The sequence below is a fragment of the Microchirus variegatus genome (assembly GCF_963457635.1).
Source record: "Microchirus variegatus genome assembly, chromosome: 17".
In the NCBI taxonomy this organism is placed as follows: domain Eukaryota; kingdom Metazoa; phylum Chordata; class Actinopteri; order Pleuronectiformes; family Soleidae; genus Microchirus; species Microchirus variegatus.
Window position 1 is genome coordinate 17,205,535 of NC_139818.1, and position 18,717 is coordinate 17,224,251.

At 39.8% G+C, this 18,717-nt stretch overlaps 3 protein-coding genes across 5 annotated transcripts; 2 read left to right on the plus strand and 1 right to left on the minus strand.

Moving 5' to 3' along the window:
• Positions 1 to 2,283: 2,283 nt before the first annotated feature.
• Positions 2,284 to 9,792, plus strand: calcoco2 (calcium binding and coiled-coil domain 2). 2 transcript variants are annotated; one of them, XM_083903351.1, is made up of 15 exons: positions 2,284 to 2,369; positions 2,825 to 3,013; positions 3,983 to 4,085; positions 4,796 to 4,956; positions 5,624 to 5,749; positions 5,860 to 5,985; positions 6,078 to 6,182; positions 6,290 to 6,399; positions 6,484 to 6,553; positions 6,832 to 6,999; positions 7,074 to 7,262; positions 7,371 to 7,487; positions 7,564 to 7,747; positions 8,080 to 8,105; positions 8,830 to 9,792. In XM_083903351.1, the coding sequence occupies exons 2-15, from the start codon at positions 2,831 to 2,833 to the stop codon at positions 8,989 to 8,991; spliced, it is 1,830 nt and encodes a 609-aa protein (XP_083759477.1). In that variant the 5' UTR covers positions 2,284 to 2,369; positions 2,825 to 2,830; the 3' UTR covers positions 8,992 to 9,792. The 2 variants fall into 2 exon arrangements, with proteins under 2 accessions (XP_083759477.1, XP_083759478.1); XM_083903352.1 differs by lacking the exon at positions 2,284 to 2,369 and having other exon boundaries at positions 2,825 to 2,899.
• Positions 9,793 to 9,851: 59 nt separating this feature from the next.
• Positions 9,852 to 12,348, minus strand: snf8 (SNF8 subunit of ESCRT-II). Its single transcript, XM_083903839.1, has 8 exons — positions 12,027 to 12,348; positions 11,893 to 11,943; positions 11,576 to 11,714; positions 11,370 to 11,474; positions 11,201 to 11,273; positions 10,917 to 11,058; positions 10,471 to 10,545; positions 9,852 to 10,272 (listed from the first exon to the last, which is right to left on the minus strand). Exons 1-8 carry the CDS (start codon positions 12,075 to 12,077, stop codon positions 10,135 to 10,137), a joined length of 774 nt encoding a protein of 257 aa, XP_083759965.1. The 5' UTR covers positions 12,078 to 12,348; the 3' UTR covers positions 9,852 to 10,134.
• A 970-nt stretch (positions 12,349 to 13,318) lies between these two features.
• Positions 13,319 to 17,890, plus strand: msl1b (MSL complex subunit 1b). 2 transcript variants are annotated; one of them, XM_083903346.1, is made up of 9 exons: positions 13,319 to 13,442; positions 13,939 to 14,651; positions 14,753 to 14,952; positions 15,059 to 15,420; positions 15,522 to 15,586; positions 15,699 to 15,766; positions 15,912 to 16,036; positions 16,146 to 16,218; positions 16,709 to 17,890. In XM_083903346.1, exons 2-9 carry the CDS (start codon positions 14,031 to 14,033, stop codon positions 16,797 to 16,799), a joined length of 1,605 nt encoding a protein of 534 aa, XP_083759472.1. In that variant the 5' UTR covers positions 13,319 to 13,442; positions 13,939 to 14,030; the 3' UTR covers positions 16,800 to 17,890. The 2 variants fall into 2 exon arrangements, with proteins under 2 accessions (XP_083759472.1, XP_083759473.1); XM_083903347.1 differs by having other exon boundaries at positions 15,059 to 15,378.
• The last annotated feature ends 827 nt before the right edge of the window (positions 17,891 to 18,717 follow it).

Genomic DNA, 18,717 nt, shown 5'->3' on the forward strand with positions numbered 1-18,717 from the left:
TTGATTAATGAACGAATCAACATGAATTAACCATAGGCTGACATCCTACACTCGTCAACCTTTAGGCTGTCATTGTGATGCTTTAAAGATCACCTGCTAAGATTTCTGCAGCCATGTCAATCATGTCATGTGCTTTTGCTGGTCTTTAATTTGTGAGACATAGAGACGTGGACTACGTGAGCCTTCATACAATTACAGTGAGGGGGAATTATAATTTAATGTACTGTAGCAGTGGTGTAGTTTTCATGCGGAGAGGTATTAAATAAAGGCAGGAGGAGATGTTTGCCTTGAAGAGATTTCCCCTTATGTGTAAATTGTTATTCCTGGTGGTTTGAGAAATATGCTGCTCTCCAAGATCAGGAATTGCCAGATTGTCTGAACTCTGTCCTATTGTTGGATTATAAATAAGGATGCATTCAAGTGTAGATCACACCAGGGCTGAATGAGTAGAGAGTAGGGAAAAATACTTTTGAATCTAGCTTTTTCGATATTGATTATTATCTTTGAATGAGTTGCTTGCTCCATAAAGTGTTGAAAATTGCCCATCATTGTTTTCCAATTGTCCTCAAACAAACCAAAGCTAAAAAAAAACCAAACCTGAACATAATCATACTTAAGAACCTTAAATTACAGAAAAAATTCAAATAGATTCATCCATGATCAAAATAGGTGGTGATTAATTTAGTAATTGTTGCATTAAATACATAATTGTTAAAATATGAACCACATTATATCCTAAAGTGCAGCCTTTGTCATTTACTAGTTGCATTGTTTAAAACTGCAAAGAATTAATTACTGTACAATACTGGGCTTGTGTATTTTGATTTCATCTGCACTTATAATAATCCACATATTCCTTGAATATATGCTGTGTTATTAATGTTCCTAAAAAAGGAAAACACATATTCTCAGTATCAGTATACTGTGTATGCATTGCACAAATAAACTTTGAGATATAACGCATAAAAAATGACTGGAAATGTTTTGCCTCAGATTTGTGAAAAATTATTCCAAAAATAACTATAATCAATACTCTTCTATCCATCATTTATCGTGATAATTATCGAGGAGCAAAGAACAAAGAATAACTAAAATCATCACAAACAATCAGTTCATGAATTCACTCACACTGATTATCAATTGTGATTAATTTATATGTCGATTAATAATAAACTAATTCATTAATTGTTGCAGCCATGGCCAATAAAATGGTGGTCCAACAACAAATCTATGCCCCCAGTTGTACAAATGAAGCAAACCTGAAGCTAAAACTACTAGCACAGGCCTATATGTTGTATACTATAGGCGCCATGCTATTACCATGGTAACGGGATGCCTACTTCCCACTTTAGCCACGAGTGCTAAAGCTTCAGTCAACTTTCAAACATTTTAAAGGGACTTTACCGTCTACAAAAAGCGCATCTTCTTGTTCCTGACGAGCAACAACAAAGTTGCGCGGACTTTTGTCGCGTCACTGTGTCACAGACGCTGCTGTTGTTGTTCGCGGGTCGGTCGTGACGTGACGTGAGTGAGAGTGTGTGTAGGAGTCTCGCTCTGGGGCAAGTGGGAGTAACTCATTTCAACACCCGTTCATCCTCAGCCAATCATGAGCCGCAGCCTTTAAGAGTTCTCACACCTGATTGGTTGTTGGCTCACCGATGAGAAAAGACACACATGAGGATGAATCACAGGTGCACAGCCGGATGATGCGTTCCATTGTATCTCTTATGGATAGGAAAACTGTGAAATAGAGACTAAAGAATTAAACTGAAATTACAGTGAGGGTCAGCAAACATTTTAAACCTCATATATTGTTTCCTACACACTTGTTGAAGATTATTTTAATCATAAACCTATACATTTTATTCACAATATGAAGTTTAATTTGGCTTGAAAGAAAGTGCATCATTTACTTCAGTCGATTAAAACGGCCATAAACTGCAACTTTCAATGTCTCAAGAGGATCAGTAACAAGAAGAGAAGAGTCTGGCTCCCTCTTGTGTTCTTTTTGGCTCAGGAGTGAGTGACACTTTCAATCTCAACTACAGCTCCCATAATGCACCACACACTGATGCCTTCACATACAATCGGAAACGAGGGTGTTACAAGTTTGGCGTGTATACGCCATTGGACCAGAACCAGGCGAAAAACCCTTAAACGTCTTGTCTATGAAATGTGTAGTCTTGAAAAACCTGGACTAGCAGCGTACTGTTTATGAAGAATGAAAAGTTGCAGCTGTCGTAACACTTTTCATTTCGACTTACAAATCTCCGAGGAGCACGTGAAGGCAGCACGGTGATAGGCCACAGACGTCGAGCGCTTCAGGAGTTGTTGGAGCTCAGCTCGGTGCTGCGACAGAAGTGTGTCCTGTAAGTAAAAACGTCTCTACCTCAATACTATAGCATCATGACGTTATTATTTTATTATATACATGTGTTATTTATTAGTATACGTTTGTTTTCAGCTAAACATATGGTGAGTGCGGTCGTTTATAGTCTAATTTACTTTCGGTTTCCCTATGACAGCGTTTTTCTTTTCACAAAGTACTTTTTTAAAAGTGATTTAAATCGATAAAATGTACATTCCAGGTGGAGGGAACAGTTTTAAGACGACGCCACTGTGTAAACAGTGGAAAGTGTCCGTGTATAGTAAAGTAACAAGTGCTGTGCATTGCTTTAAAATATTAAAGCACCAACAACAGGAAGAGGGGGGAAATATGTTGTTTGTAAACAGGTTGTTTTCTGTCAGTGTGGCACCTGCTGTCTTCACTCACACACACTGTGAGGTGTTGTTTCATCATCACTCTTTATATGTTTGTTGGCAGGAGAGTATGGAGAGTCCAGCAGAGACAGCAGCAGCAGCAGCAGCAGCAGCAGCAGCAGAAAACCCCTTCTCCCAGGTTGTTTTCATCGACATCCCTCAGTCCTATCCACCTTCAACCCCCATCACCTGTCGCTATACACTCAATGCAACCTTCCAGCCCCAATCTAGAGACTGGGTGGGCATTTTTAAGGTGAGGGAAATCAGTAATCTAGAAGAGTCACACATATGCTATGCACATATTATGCAAAGTCAATTTTTTTAAATAATTTTAATACTTATATCTGGGACTCTGGAGGCCCTACCAGTCGCCAAAGTGTGAAAAACTAAGACTCAGTCATGTCAAGTTCGAAGTCCGAAGTTTTATCAGTAACAGAAACTGTAAGGACTGCTTCATGGTTCCATACAACTGAATTGTCCATATGAAAAAAAAAGAACAGTTATAAATAACATCAGTAAAATTTGTGGGATTTGAAGTGTCAAATGAAATTTCACAAAGTGGTGTTGGTGTCGCTCGGTTGCCAGGTTTGTATGCAAGGCCGCAAAAGCAGACAACCAATGTTTTCCATGTTTATTTGTTTTTTTTGTAATGTTAACCCTTCAATATTTAAGAAATTGTAAATATTCTAAGATTCAAGTCATTTTGAGTCAGTTTATGCAAGCCTAAGTCACGAGTGTTATACTCGAGTCAAATCACGTGACTCAAGTCCCCCACCTGTGGAATCTAGGAATGAACCAATATGATACTATTTAAAATCTGATCTGATATTGAAAAAAAAAAAAAATCTTAATTTTACCCATGTTCATATATACTGTTCATGTTTGTATTTTACAATATAAATAATTCGTTTTTTGTTGCTATATAATAATCCTTAATATGTATTTTAGACATGTGCCTTGCTTTAACGGAGCTCGCCATCTCGCTAGTGTTTCTAGAGTTTTGAAGTTTTGAGACGGAACAGCTCACATGGGGAAGGATTATTACCTTTTTGGAGTGCGAAGGCCGTCATAGTCCCCTCATGTGCATGGGAATTAATGCTGCATCGGAAGTCGGAATGCTGAAGCATAAGATTTTGGAAATGGCTGTTAAAATGCAAGATGTAAAACAAATGTACAGGTAATCCTTAAGGGAAACCGGTGAAATGTAATGTTTCGTTTACAGGTGGGATGGAGCACAGCAAAGGATTATCACACGTTTGTGTGGGTGGAGCCATATCAGGATGTGGAAGGACAAGAGGTCGTGACGAGGCAAGCTGTTTTTAAGGGTAAGAAAGAGTTTTGATACTTTAAATGTGCCAATGGGTTAAATTTAAATCTGATCTGCGGACACAAATACGCAGTTACATTTGTTTTGTTTCCATTTTAGGTTTTAGACTTTTGACAGATAAAACAGTTTGCAGCAGCAAGATCGCAGATGTGATTAATAACAAAAGCTGGCATTAAAAAAACGTCATGAATTTGCTATTCATTGAGTATATTTGAGTTTTTTGAGTATTTAAAACCTTTTAATTTGCACATCGTATGAGTATTGTGAAAATGACTTCAAGTACGATGATGACTGGTAATGGACAAGACTGCATATGTTTGTTTTGAATTGAGCAAGAGAGACTGACATGAATTCCTTTCCCAAAAAGGCTTTTTTCGCTTGTTTGCTTGTGTTTGGTCTATAAACCACGCAAAACATCAACAACCTCGACTTGACATTCCATGTGTTTTGTCTGCATAAAACACATGCCCATGTTGCAGTAGTGATCTTTTGATAAAATTTCAAAAAAACAAAAACCATAAAAATGAACATGTCACAGCTAAAATCTAGTGTAAGGATTTAGTGCTTTTCTTATTTTACTGTGTTGTAAACCTGAATATCTACTTTGTTGACTCACTTTGCCAGGTAAAGTGTCATTTGCTGAATAAATGTGACCCTGTATCACTGTGGTTCTGCCTCTAGCAGTCATTTCTTATCTCGCCCCATCAGAATATTACCTGCCAAAAGATGAGATAGAGTTCTACCAGTTCTGCTACGCTGACAGCACGGGCCAAGTGCGAGGGGCCAGTACTCCCTTCTGTTTCAAAGCCCCAGAGGGGCAAAGCATGGACAGCAGCCAAGATGATGACCTCTTGGTTATTACAACACAGGTACCGACTGCAAAGGGTTGACATTACTGGAAACTGCTGAAACAGATGTCTAAAATATCAAGAATTCTATTCAGAGTTGGGCAATAACAGTTCTAGTTTGGGATGCAGAAGAAGGGATCATGAGAAATCTACGCTGTTTTGCTGAGTTTTAATTAGGGATGCACAATAAGCTAAATTAGATAAATAAACTGCTTCCTCCTTGATGACGAGAGTATGAAAAATATATATTAAATACATCTTGCGAAAAAAACGGTATGGGCTATCGTCCCAAGCACTCCCAATATATAGACATATCGGCATAAAGTCCAATATCGTGCATCTATAGTTTCAGTTAGCAGTCAAAGCTCTGGTGAGGAGATTTAAACATGCGTGTTAAATATGTACAACAGTGACCTTAAGCATTTAAAACAGTTACTGCAATCTCAATTTTCCCCCAAAAAAGGATAAAAGGATAATGAAGGCCATAATAACAGATTGTAAAAAACATTATATACGTTAAATAGAGGAGGGGGTGTTGCCGACATTGAAATGTTTTAATTCAGGACCTGAGAAGTATTTAACTGTATGCTTTGCCACTGCTACTTTAATCTTCCATGTCCCATGAAAACAGGTCTCTGTCTCCCAGAAGCTTATACTATATTTCCTGCATGTGTTTCACTGAACACAGGAGCAGGTGGAACAGAGCATACACGAGAAAGCTGCGCTGCAGAATGAGTTGGATCTAAAAAGAGAGGAAAACGCAGCCTTAAAAAGTGACTTACAGAAGAAACAGCAAGAGGCCGACATCTTAAAAGTACGTATACATCTAATTTACAGCAAAGACACTTTGCTCATTGTGCAACAGAGAAAACAGACAAACAAGAGGACTGAACTTTGATGTTTGATCGTCTTTCATTTGTACAGGGTCAGAGTGAACAGAAAGAGAAAGAAAACAGTTGGCTGGTCAAAAAGCTGGATGAAATCAAGGAGCTGAATAAAAACCTACAGAGCACCTTAGAGCGACAATTCCAGGAAACGGAAAGCTTAAAGGTTTGTTTTCTTTTGTGCACGTTTCAAATCTGAGCTCAGCACTACACTGTCGGTATGAAAAACATGAACCGCAACAAAAATGTCTGCACCAGGAGGAGCTGCTGGTCCAGACCAAGAAGGTGGGGATTCAGGAGCAGAACGCAGCTGAGCAGAAGAAGCTGATCTCAAACTACGATGAAGCATCAAGGGAAAGTCAGGTAAAGACAATTTTATTATTTTATTACAGGCTCTGACTAAATGTTCTGTTGGTCCCCTCCTCCTGTAACCTTTCTTCTTCATTCATGTTTTCTTCTTCTTCTTAAAGAAACACACTAAGGAGAAATACGATCAAGCCGTGTTAAAGATCAACCAGCTGAAAGAGGAGCGCAAGGAGTTGCGGGAGAAGGTTGAGGTTCAAAGTGAGGAGATGAGCCAGTGAGTCAAGTCTGCACCTTTTTCTATTTTTAAAAATAAATAAATGTATACATACATACAAAAATACATTTCTGTGCGTTTTAGGCTCAGGAGCAAATCCAGAGAATCAGAACGAGAACTGCTCAAAGCAAAAGACAGCAACCAGCTCCTAGAGGTAAATCTGATGATGTGTAAAAGGCTGATTTTATTCAGATTATCTAATCCCATGATTAAAAAAAACATGACTGCTGCTCTTCAATGCCTCTAAACACATTTGTTAATATTAATGTTGATGATGCAACTATTAAAGAAAAGGTCACAAAGTTACTTCATAATTTCCTAACACTGGGCTTTTGTTGGGGACTGAGTTCTGCAGCAGATTAAACATACCAGTGAATAATACGTGTTGATGAACGGGTGGATTGTGATCACATTTAAGTGGTTTACCTTCAGGTGGATCTAAAGAGTAGTGCGAGAGACAACGAGAGGCTCACTGCAGAGCTGCAGAGGCTTCAGAGCCTTGCACACAACATAGAGGACATGAAGAGGGAGAACCAGGCGTTGAGCAGGGAGCTGATGCAGCTGGGGACACAGCAGGATTCTCCACAGGAAGATCTAAGAGTGAGAACAAACACAAAATCTTTAAATTCATCAGTCTCTCAAGGCAGGACAGCTTAATGATTTGTGCTCTTTAGGTGCAGTGTCAGACTCTTGTCGACCAGCTACAGGACACTCGAGAGAAACTGGCGGCTGAGAAGGGAAAGACCACAAAAGCCAAGGCACAAATTGAGATTCAGGAGCAAGAGCTGACGCAAGCCAGGAAGCAGCTGGAGAATGTGTTGATGACATATGATCAGGAACAGCGGAAAAGTAGCAAATTTGAGGTAAACCCAAGCATCATTGGAGACTAACGTTAGAACTATGTTTCAGTATTTGAAACGTGTGTAGAAATATAGTTCATGCATATTTTTTTTTTTACTTTGATTGTCTAGCTGCAGTTCAGAGATGCACTTGAAGAGATTACAGATAAAGACTGCATCATAGAAGAGAAGGAACACCTGACGATGCTCGTGAAACATGAGAACAGTGAGCTTGTCGCTGAAAACCAGGTACACTCTCACACAGGCAGCCAATGTTCACCGTCGACCTTGTGTTGTGTCACTCAACTGTATTTATTCATGTCAGAATCTGCGAAGCGATATCGAGAACCTGCGTGCCAGAGTTTACTCCGATCTATATGCAGCACCTGCCGCCGACTCACCACAAGCGCAGCCAGACGCCAACTCACCTGGTAGAAACACTCCAGGCGGCCATGAGCAGCAGCAGGAGGAGGTACCTGACCAGTCTGACCACCTGTATGAAAACATAGGTGAGGAACAGCCTCTGATATTTGTTTCTAACTGTTTATAGGCACCTTTAGGGTATTCTTTTGTGAGGTTTTGAGATATCAGACACTTCTGTCGACACCTGGATGGTTTATTGTTTTAAAAGAAATTGAGTATGACAAAGGCAACTTGTCTTTACTGGAAATCTCTTCCTTATTTATTTGGGAAAAAAACAGAAATTCCAATGATGGATATTGTGATTACTTCTACATAAATAGCTATGACTTTAATATCAGATAATTAACTCTTGACTAAAATATGGACAAGTAATATTTCTCGATTTATCGCTCATTCATTGATTTGACTTTTCTTACAGACAGTCTTGATGAAGCAGCAGACGAGGTGAGTGAAATAATATCTGGAATCTGGTCCAGTCAGCTGAGCCATCTCTCACATGACTCCTTACCAAAACATGTTTTCAATCGTGAGCAATAACTAGGTCAACTATTATCTCAGTTAAAGGTCTGTTTCTGAATCATAGTTGTTCTTCTGCAGCTAAATCGTCTTTCGACCTAATGTATTTTACTTAATTAAACTGAATAGTTCTGATAGATTTGCATGAATAAAATAGAAAATGTGTGGTCGTGTCTGTTTTAATATATTTAATGTATTTGATTTCCTTTTTACCCTATTACTCCATTTTTACATTTTTTTTAAATGGGCACAATTGTATTCTATACATTTTTGAGATGTGTATGTGGTGTGAAGGATTAGCTGACATTTTAATATTTTTTGTTTATTATTGTTATAATTGGACCCAACAATTTAATACACCATATAAGGATGTGATGGAACAGAAGATTTGTATTAAGAATGTGCTGCAGACAAATCTGCACCAGTTGTGTGATTTGTGCTGAACATAAAATAAGAGTTTCCAGCACCGTGTTGTGTCCGAGCAATGGAGAATTAGGGCTCAGTAATATAAAGGTCAACACGGATGTGGTCCCCTGCATACTCACACAGGGCTCTTGTTTACTGTTTATTTTTGCCGTGGACTTTAAAACATAATCTGCTCCATATTTTGTTACCGCTTGCGAAGTGTCGTCTCTATTTCTGTCCCCGGCAGACGCTGGTGTGTCGTCACTGCAGGGAGTGTTTCCCTGGCATAACCCGAGAGGAACTGGAGCAGCACGAGCAGAGTCACAGAGTGTGTCCCTTCTGCACCATGATCTGTGACAACATGGAACAGTCCGTGTTTGAAGATCATGTTTACAGCCACGAGCTGTGAGATCTGCACCTGGGCCAATAAATATGATGTTTTGACCAGTTAGGTGGTCATATGTTCCAACAGTTTTACACATCAATCTAATTGTCAAGGGGAGAAAATCCTGGGAAACAGTTCAATCATTTGTTTTGATGCTTTAGGAGTTTTGTTTAAGTGCATCAAAGGACTTACAGATGGGAGTGAGAAGTTTGATGAAGGCCAACACAATAAGATGATGGTGTAATTTTCAGCAATTTTCTTTTAAAAATCTGTGCAATAGTGTTCTTTTTAAATTATCCCAAGGCACACAACTGTACCTGCCAGTTATCTCATCCAAACACAGAACCCTTATTTTCAAGTTGCCAAACAAATCTTGTAACATTTCTCTTCTTACATAAACCCCTGGAAAGAAATCCACTGTATAAATCTTAAACCAGTGGTATATTTTTTTTAGTATTGCACTAGTAAAAGGCTGCTTGGAAGCTTAATACCTAAAAATAAACCGTAAAGAATAATTAAATATATATATGGTGTTCAATGATCAGAATAGGTAAAAAATGAACTATATTCAAATAAAGCATGACACATGATATATTAACCACAATTATTCATTTACAGCAAAGCTTTGCACTTGAGATCTCTGAGGTAATTATTTTCCACTGATTAGATCTATTATTCAAGTATTTATTCTATCTCTATCCATTTGTATGTGATCGGATGAGTTGTCGTTATTGTCGTGGAAGAGACCAAGTTGTCCAACAAGTGGATTTGTGTCAGTAATCATAACAATGGTTGGTATAATAAAAATAAGTTCAAATGATACAATGCGGCTGATTTTGTCTTTGTTTATGAATGCAGGATTCAACCGTCACATGATCTGTGCATTGACAATCATCAGAAACTACCCCTTAACCATGATTTACAATGAATTTATATATATGCTGTGTGAAGGAAATCTCTTTGGAAATTGTCTTTGAAAGTACATAAGTGCACTTAGAGTAAAGTTTCCCTTCTTGTTTCCACAAAACCATCTCAGTGGAAGGTCAAACAGCCTGCCACCTCAGTAAGCAAGCCAACCTCTGTATGTGCCTTCATTCCATGCCAGGCACATTCTGTTGACTAATATCTCTCAATCTGTCAGCAGCTCATGGTCCAGGTCCATTTTTTTTAAGGTGTCATCTGATTGGCCTCCTCTGGTGTGACATCGCGTGATGTAAGCTCAGAGAAGAGAGCAGGCAGCCAGTACTGTGCTTCTCCAGCTGCTTGAGAGTCCAACCAAGCCAAGCCTTCTTTCAGTAGGTGTTCCTGGAAACACAAGGGCAGGGTTCACAATAACGCAGTAAAAGACTGTAACTCACCTTGAACAACCAGTGAACCCGATTCTATCATGTGAATGAATAATGAAAGTCCATTTTATACAAAGTTTCAACATGCAAATGGAACATACATCAGAGCAGAGGGAGCGAGAGTCTATGACAACTTGACAAAGAGCAGGCAGCTTACCAGGACATGACAAGCTCGTTCCTTCTCCCATTTCAGGCTGTCCTTGATCTCACTCACTGAGACGTATCCCTTTTTCTACAAACAAACACCAGTGATAAATCCATCAGACAGGTTAGTGACTAACTTTTGTCCTATTCAGAACTTTTTTCAGAGCAGCTATATTGATGTATGACCAACTAAATAGCACATTTATTTCAGTGGTTAAAGAAGGCATAAAGATGCAATGTTTAAGTTTCTCACAATTTTTTGTTGTGCCGCTGTAGCCTAGGGATTTACATCAGACCTGAGCAGTGATTCACTGGAGACGTATTGCAATACTTTTACATAACATAATAAATGTCTGACTGGTTTTTAGATTGGTAACAATTATGTACACAAATAGAATTAAAAGAGTTTACAACAATTAATGATTTCATTGCATTTCAACAGGTTAAGCTGTGTCTTACCTCAGCCAACTGCAGAACCACTGTATGGTCCATGTTGAGCTCTGCCGGGACAGACTGCACCAAGTAAGAACCACCCACAGGAATCATCCCAAAGCCATTTCCCATCACCTTTAGTTTCTTAATGGCTCTCACCAAATCATCTCTGGGAAGCATGGATATGATGTTTAAATTAACATGGAAAGACAAAATTTACATGGTAAATAATAAGGCATGGTAGTTGAGCCTAGATAGATTGATAAAATTAAATCAACAGATGCATGCAATATTTGATTCATGGTACTCACTGGCTCACTTCCTGAGCGTATTTGCCTCTCCCTTTCAGTACTCTCTGATGGAGTTCATCCAAAGTAATAAGCCCTGAAAGAAAATGCACATCCTGAGTCTGGATTTTGTATCCTTGCTTGCAGCGAAATACAGCAACAATCACTTAGTTTTCATTGACAAATTACAGACCTCCATTTCTGTGTTTCAGGGCCAGACACACTTCAATAATCTGTACACCAAGCTCATAATAGAAGTCACCAACTCCAAGCATCTCAGACCAAAAACCTTTGCCAGCTGTGGGGGGGGGGGGTGGGGGAGAGAAATAGGAATAGATATGTTCAACCTGTAAACATGTACATTATTAAACACACTTTTTAAATAAATACAATTCTCACAGGCAAGTGGGTCAACTCCGATGGTGGCACACATTTCCTGGAACTGAACCCTGAACTGTGGGCTCTTTTTGATCTCCTGTTTGTGTTTGCTGGCAAATTCTTCCAGGTTCGATTTGAAGGTTTCTAGCTGCTTGGACATCTGTCATAAAAATAACAAAGCAGAGTAGGGTCTCACTTGTAAACAAGATTTTTATGTCAACATGACTTCCAAGGAAAATACAGGTTAAAAGAGTAAATATCAACAGACACTTATATGCAAACAAGGATGAAAAAGAGACTTAAAGATATTTCATATAAGTTATTACATATTGATTTACCTGTACAATTTGATCCTCGGCAAGAACATTTCCTCGCTCCTTGTATTTTGCCTGAGTAAGTGCAGAATATGAAATGTGAGCAGTGGAATTTGTATTTATATTTTTTATACAAAAAAAATAGCATTTTACTTTACCTCTGCCAGTTTCTTTTTGGCAATAGCTCCCGCTCCAACTCCTCTCCGCATTTTGACTGATGTCTGGCGAAGACCCAAATTACGTATGTGATTATCGCGGGATAATGAAAACAAGTGCAGTAGTTTCAGGGAGTTAGCCTTTGGTTAGCTGCGAGGCTACCTGTTATTTTACTGACTTCTCCGCTGACATTTACACGCTTCTCCTGAGCACACACTTCTATCAGAACACTAGAACATAAGACCACACCAGTCCACGAATTTTAACACAAAACACACAGAAATAAACACTATCACCATAAATGTTTCGGGATATTTCAAGCTATGCCAGTAATGGAGTTTACATTTTCATTAACCGGAAATGAACGACTTCCTCCCATTTGGCGAGTTCTATAGTTTATTGAATGTCGCCACCTAGTGTCACGGAGAATATAGCAGCCCTTTTATTCGAATAATTCAAATGCGGACCTGGACGAATCAATTCAGTGACTACAGTACTTACACGCTGTTAATATGTTATTTTTGCTGCAGTCTGTGATCACAGATCATCATTTTTTACTGTTCATTGACATGCCTTTTTTGTCACAGTGAAGTAATACATTAACATATGCCTGTCATTCAGAAAAGGCCACATTTTCAAATGTACCTCAACAGTCAAAAATCAGTTTGTCTTTTTGATTTATAGAAATAATCCCTCAGTCTAAAAGAAATAAAATGTGTATGCAAATTGTTAATAAAGTGTGGAGCTTGATGTGGACAATCAGTATCAGGATGTTTGACTGTAGGTATTCTGAGGGAAATAAATTATTTGAAGGACATTTTAGTTCCCTTCAAACATTAACATATGATCTGTGAGGATCATTATTGATATTACACTTGGCTCTTTTGATTTTTTTCCCCTTAAAATGTCAAAAATTATCTAATCTGGCATTATGGATAGTCATAATACTAATTAAAAAAATGCATGCTTTAGTATCCTCTAGAGTGGTAAAAACATCAGGAAGTGTCATTCGTATGTGGCCTCTAAATCAAAATATACATTTTAATATGTATTGTTTATTAATGAGTGGCTTTCTAGTGGAGACATTTGATGCAGTAACCTAAAAGATTATACTATGGGTGCCCTTCCAATCAAAAAGGGTGTCCTTAATTTTCGCCCCTGTCCTTCTAAATGTCTGCGTACGCCACTGTCCGTCATGAGAAACCCCATACACATAAAAGGGGAAGAGTGACGTCATGAGAACAGTGAAGTTGTGGAAATCTGAAACGTTAACTCGACCTCTGCGGCTCCTCCTCTGATCTAAAACCTCCGAGGAAATGGCCAGGCAGCACATTACGCATGCGCAGTCAACGGCGCTTTAAAACAATCTTGAGGAGGGAACATGAAGATACCTGCAGGTGGGCTCGATTTTAGACGAGGTGAGTTCAAAACACACACAGTCGTGTCGACAAAAACGACCGTGGGCTGTGTACGTGTGTTACGTTGCCTTCGTTTTAGTCGTTTTTCTCCGAGGCGCATTTTATTGGCGAAGCTAACCGGCTAACGTTAGCCAGCTAGCTAGCTGTTATTGTTTTTCACGAGAACCAAAATGGAGGAGCAGGCTGTTGCCTGTGTCCTACACAGCCACTCCCGAGTCCTCGTGTGGCGTCTGCTCTCCGGTCCTTGCGAATGTGGGTTCTTTGTGTCACCGACAGCGTCTGTATGTTTGTGTCGCAGTGCTAATGCAGCTTAGCTTGAATGTATTACTCGGTGGAGGATTTCTGGCCAAAGGATGCACCAGATCTCTGTCTGTGCTGCAGTTTCCCTCGGATTTTCCCCAGTATTATCAACGCTGATACTCTGCTATTTAAAAAGGAATGGTAACGCCATAGTAATATGACAACGCATATATTTTATTTGTCTCCAATCTTACAGGTTAACAGTTGCTGGGTGCACATGGGAACCACATAACTGTGGTTGAATTGCATCGCCGAGGCGTTGCATGACGAAATGTCGCTGTGTTCGCCATGACGCTGAGGTCCACGTTGTTTCTAAAGACGGGGTCCAAGCAGAGCACTGACGCCGTCCACTTGGAGCAGTCACACGCTGGCACCGCCAACGTGAGTCATGTTGGCCTGAAGAAGGAGTCCTGTGACTTTGTTCTGAATGTTCAAAAAGTGCAGGGGGGCCAGATCCTGAGCAAACCACAGGTCTTAGACCAGAACTACATGACAAGCAAAGTTGCTCTCGCTGCCTCAGTTTCAGAATTAGTTCCAGGAGACAATATAAGCGTGGGGATATTGTTCCCTGTCAGACCGATGGGGGGTGAGGGAACCCCGGTGAAAGGTAAACCCCTCTCTGTTGACAACATGGATAACCCTCAGATGGCGGTGAACAATAACCCTAAGGATGCTGGTGCTGACGACAGTGCAAAGGGGGTTGTCCCTGGAGTCGTTGGCACTGCATCCATTGAACTCTCTTCTGAGGGCAAATGGAGGAACATCAGAAAGACCCCTGCCAATCCCCACACACAGGCCAACTGCCTCAGACAGATTCTCCTGCTGCAGCTGGATCTCATTGAACAGCAGCAACAGCAGCTGCAATCCAAGGACAAGGAGATAGATGAGCTCAAAGCTGACAAGGAAACGGTATGTTCCATTTTTTTCTTCATGTCAATGTGGTGGGAAACACACTATTGATATTGCCTTTGAAGTTACAGGTGTTGTCATTGTCTCTCTCGCCTCTGCAGCTTCTTGCACGTATTGAGCGCATGGAACGTCGCCTGCAACTCACCAAGAAGGACCCACCGCGTGACAAGCGCCTTTTCCAACCCCTGGAGCCATGGACTCCTGACAAAGAGGACATGTGGGATCTGGATGTAGAGGAGACTCCACAGTCCAACCAGGCCACTTCGCTCCCCTTTAGTAGGGGTGGTAAAGGTCAAAAAAGGTAAATTATAAGTATTATAAGCACTTGGTTCGAAATCAAACCATTGCTTTGAAATGTAATCATGAACACTCTCTTCAGTTTGTAACCATTTGCTTTCCACACACAGGAAGTCTTGCTTTGGGGATGTAAAGAACCAGAAATCGCGGGGAAAAAGTGCTAAGCTTAGCCCCCAGAAACCTGAAATTCCGCCTGGCTCACCAAATCAAAGAGAGCTACGCAGTAAGGAAACTCCAGAAAAGATGGTTCCCACAAGGTCTGGGACAGAAAGGGACATTTCACTTCCGTTTAAAGAAGAGTCTGAGCTCAACTGCCAGATGGAAGATCTGCCCTTTATGTCGACCACAGAGATGTATCTCTGTTGCTGGAACCAACCTCCACTGTCCCCTCTTCGTGAGACTTCCCCTAAAAAGGAGGAAGAGGTGGCCAGTGAGTGGACTCCTCATGTAGTTCATGATATGCTGATTGTTTGTAAGGCTAATCTATATCCCATCTTTAATCTATTTATCCTTTAAACGCACTGAACACTACAATTGACTTTTTTTCTCTGACTGTCTTTTTCCACTCGTTAGTTCCATCCTGGAGAGAAAATTGCATTGAACCTTTGGAAGAAGATGACGATATCACCTCTACTGAGGTGAGAGACACTTGTCAACAGTCCAGCCTCACCAGTCTGAAAGGTTAAATGACACCCGGCGCAAAAGTATTCAACACATGATTAACTTGTATTTTTTTTCTTCCTGTCAAAGCCGTTGGATGATGGTGTGTTTTTGAAACGCCATGCGAAGCTGGAGCTGGATGAAAAGAGGCGGAAAAGGTACCAAAAACAGCACTGCTGCTCATAAAACATCAATTTAAATTAGGGAGGATAAGGATTGTGTTATGGTACTTTGTTACAGATAGTTTTTCCCCCTTATTCATTAATTCTGCTATGTAAAAACGTAAATAAATCATGTTTTCAGGTGGGACATTCAGCGAATCAGAGAGCAGCGCATGTTTCAGCGTTTGCAGCAGCGCATGAACCGGAAGAAAGTCGTCCAGGAGACGGAGCCAGAGCTTTCATCCTTCTATCCTGACACTGACGATGGTATGTTTTTTTTTTTTAAATCAAAATGTGAATTGAATTGAAGGGTCATACTGCTGGATGTTTTTAAGTGGATTACAGAGTTTAACTTTGTTCTTTTAATATCTTCCAGTTGAGGCTATAGTGATCACTCCCTTCTTGCCCGTGGTTGCATTTGGTCGGCCGTTGCCTAAACTCTCTCAACAGTAAGTAACAGTTTATGATTCATCACGTTGTTCTCAAAGGAGCTGTTAAACTTATCACTGAACTGAAAAAGGGAGGAGGAAGGCAACTAATAAAAGCAGGTGTAACTCACTGAGATTGATAGATTAAAACATAAATGGATGATCTATCATGTGCACATATACGCTCTAAATGCATAACCTGATTCATTAAAACAACAGACTGGTTAATCTTTAATCTGACTTATTTTATGGTCTTATGTTGATAGTCAAAGATGACTTCATCCGTTCAGTTATGAGTGAGTCAAGTACACAGAATGGTAGTAAATTTCCTCTTCTACTATGATAGATGAGAAGAAACTGCTTAGTCATACCATGAAAAAAGGGTTTCTAAGAATATGAATACTTGTGTGAAACAAACCTTTTTGTTGTGTAATAGCCTTTTCTACTTGTATAAAAAGTAATAGTTCAGTATAGTTTTATTTGAATGAAAAAGTGTCTTCTTTACCACCAGGAACTTTGAGCTGCCCTGGCTGGATGACCGCAGCCGATGTCGCATTGAGGTTCCCAAAAAACACACGCCTCACCGGACCTGTCGGAAGTGAACCCACCCCCAACCCTCCTCTGACATTAACAGCAGAGCAATACAGCTCACACTCACAGATAAAATACCACATTAGTGTTGTTTGTGGACGGCACACAAATCATCAGTCACGATATATATCTATATATAACTGCTGTTGCTTTCAGTCTGTGGAAATATGAACGACTCTCCGGCCTTCTCGCCCCGTCACCACAGACCGGCTGATCTCCTGCAGAGTGTTAAAGACAGGATGGGAGATAGCTGTTGCCATTCGATGTTCTTGATATTTCCAGTTTCATTTACACCGTTTTTGAGCGGAAGGAAGTCTCTAGCTTCCTTACTTGATGCTCAAAGTTCGCAATACGGGAGATTACACACGAGTACTTGCAAAATATAACAGTTATATGCATGTTCTGCAACATGGTTGAGATACATTTTTCCAAAAACTGACTTATTTCCTTCAACGAAAGTGGAGATTCTGTCAGTTTTTAATTCATAGTGTGCCGACTGGAACATCTAGGGACTCTTGAGAGCGCAGGGGAAAGTATTTGTTGCCATTTAGGCAAAAAAATAGATCTCAACACAGCCATGACGTTCTGCTCTGGGTAGCTGTATCACACCCATTCTTCCTGCCTAAGTGGAAAAAAAAAAGTCAACATTTGACTGTGTCGTGCCGTGTATTGCCTATATTGTTCGCACACAACTTCAAATAAGATTATATCAATGTTTAATGTGATATCTGGAGTTTTGAGCCACACTCAGCATGATGTTATATTAAAAAAAGAAAAAAGCAGCTATTGAATCAATTCATTGCAAGGAAACAATTGTAAAAGCAACCACGTGATTGTTGTGATATTTGGGGTTTTTGCTTCATGAAAAAAACCAAGGCACAGAACATTAGATGGGTGGTGATCTTGAAATGAAACCCACTGACCTGTTATGTTTTGTTTCTTATCCTTTTTTTGTTTGTTTCTCCCTTTTTCTTTGTTATGTGATTTGCATGGCTGTGTCAAAAAAGGTGGTAGCATGGCTCGACCCCAGAATGGAGAGTAATCACTGCTCAGTGGGATGCAAAAACTACAAAATATAGTTGGAAGCATGATTCCTCCCTGGCTGCTCTGTTGTGATGGGTGGGTGAGGGCGGGCAGTTCATCGCCACCACAAGGCAAATCTGATAACAAGTTCAGTTTACATCTTAATTTTCCTTCACTGTACGCTTACATCCAGATAATATTCTCCGACGAGTTATGTGAATGCATTAATCTCTTTTTAAGGATGTGGTTAGCTGACATCCAAACTGAACCAGATTAGATGATTAATAAGCTTTGATAGCTGTAGTTCTAGCAATGTTCACCAGTATGCTCTTTAACATGCTGCCAGTTAATCTCTCCCTCTCTTGACTTTAACCTCAGTCGCAATCGCAGTGTTTGACTTCTGCCTGCGTTTCCTTCCTCGCTGCGTTCTATTTCGCCCTCGTTAACATATGCAACGGCTTTATGCAGCTTGTGTACATCGGCTGCCAGGTGTGTGCGTGTATGTGTCGGCAGGCTGGAAATATAAAGTTGATCTTTCTTTCCTGTACATAGCTTTTGGAAAAACAAATGTACATAAAACATGGCTGTTATTTTTTTATTATTTAATGTCAGAAGTGTTGATTACATTTAATATTGTTCTATGATTGTGTGTTGACCAATTGACGGTTTTGAAAGTTGCATTTTCTTTTGGAATAAAATTACTTCTCTATGATAGGTGGATTTGGTGCGACTTGAATTGTTTTAATGTGAAGGCAATTTGGAGCATGCTCCAAATTTTATTCACTTAAATATATGTTTGATATGGATATATAGCAAAATGTTTTTACAGGTAGAAAAAGAAAAAGTATTTGCTGTACTGTACCTTAGAAATACTGTGCTCCTATGTACTCCTTATTCAACCAACAC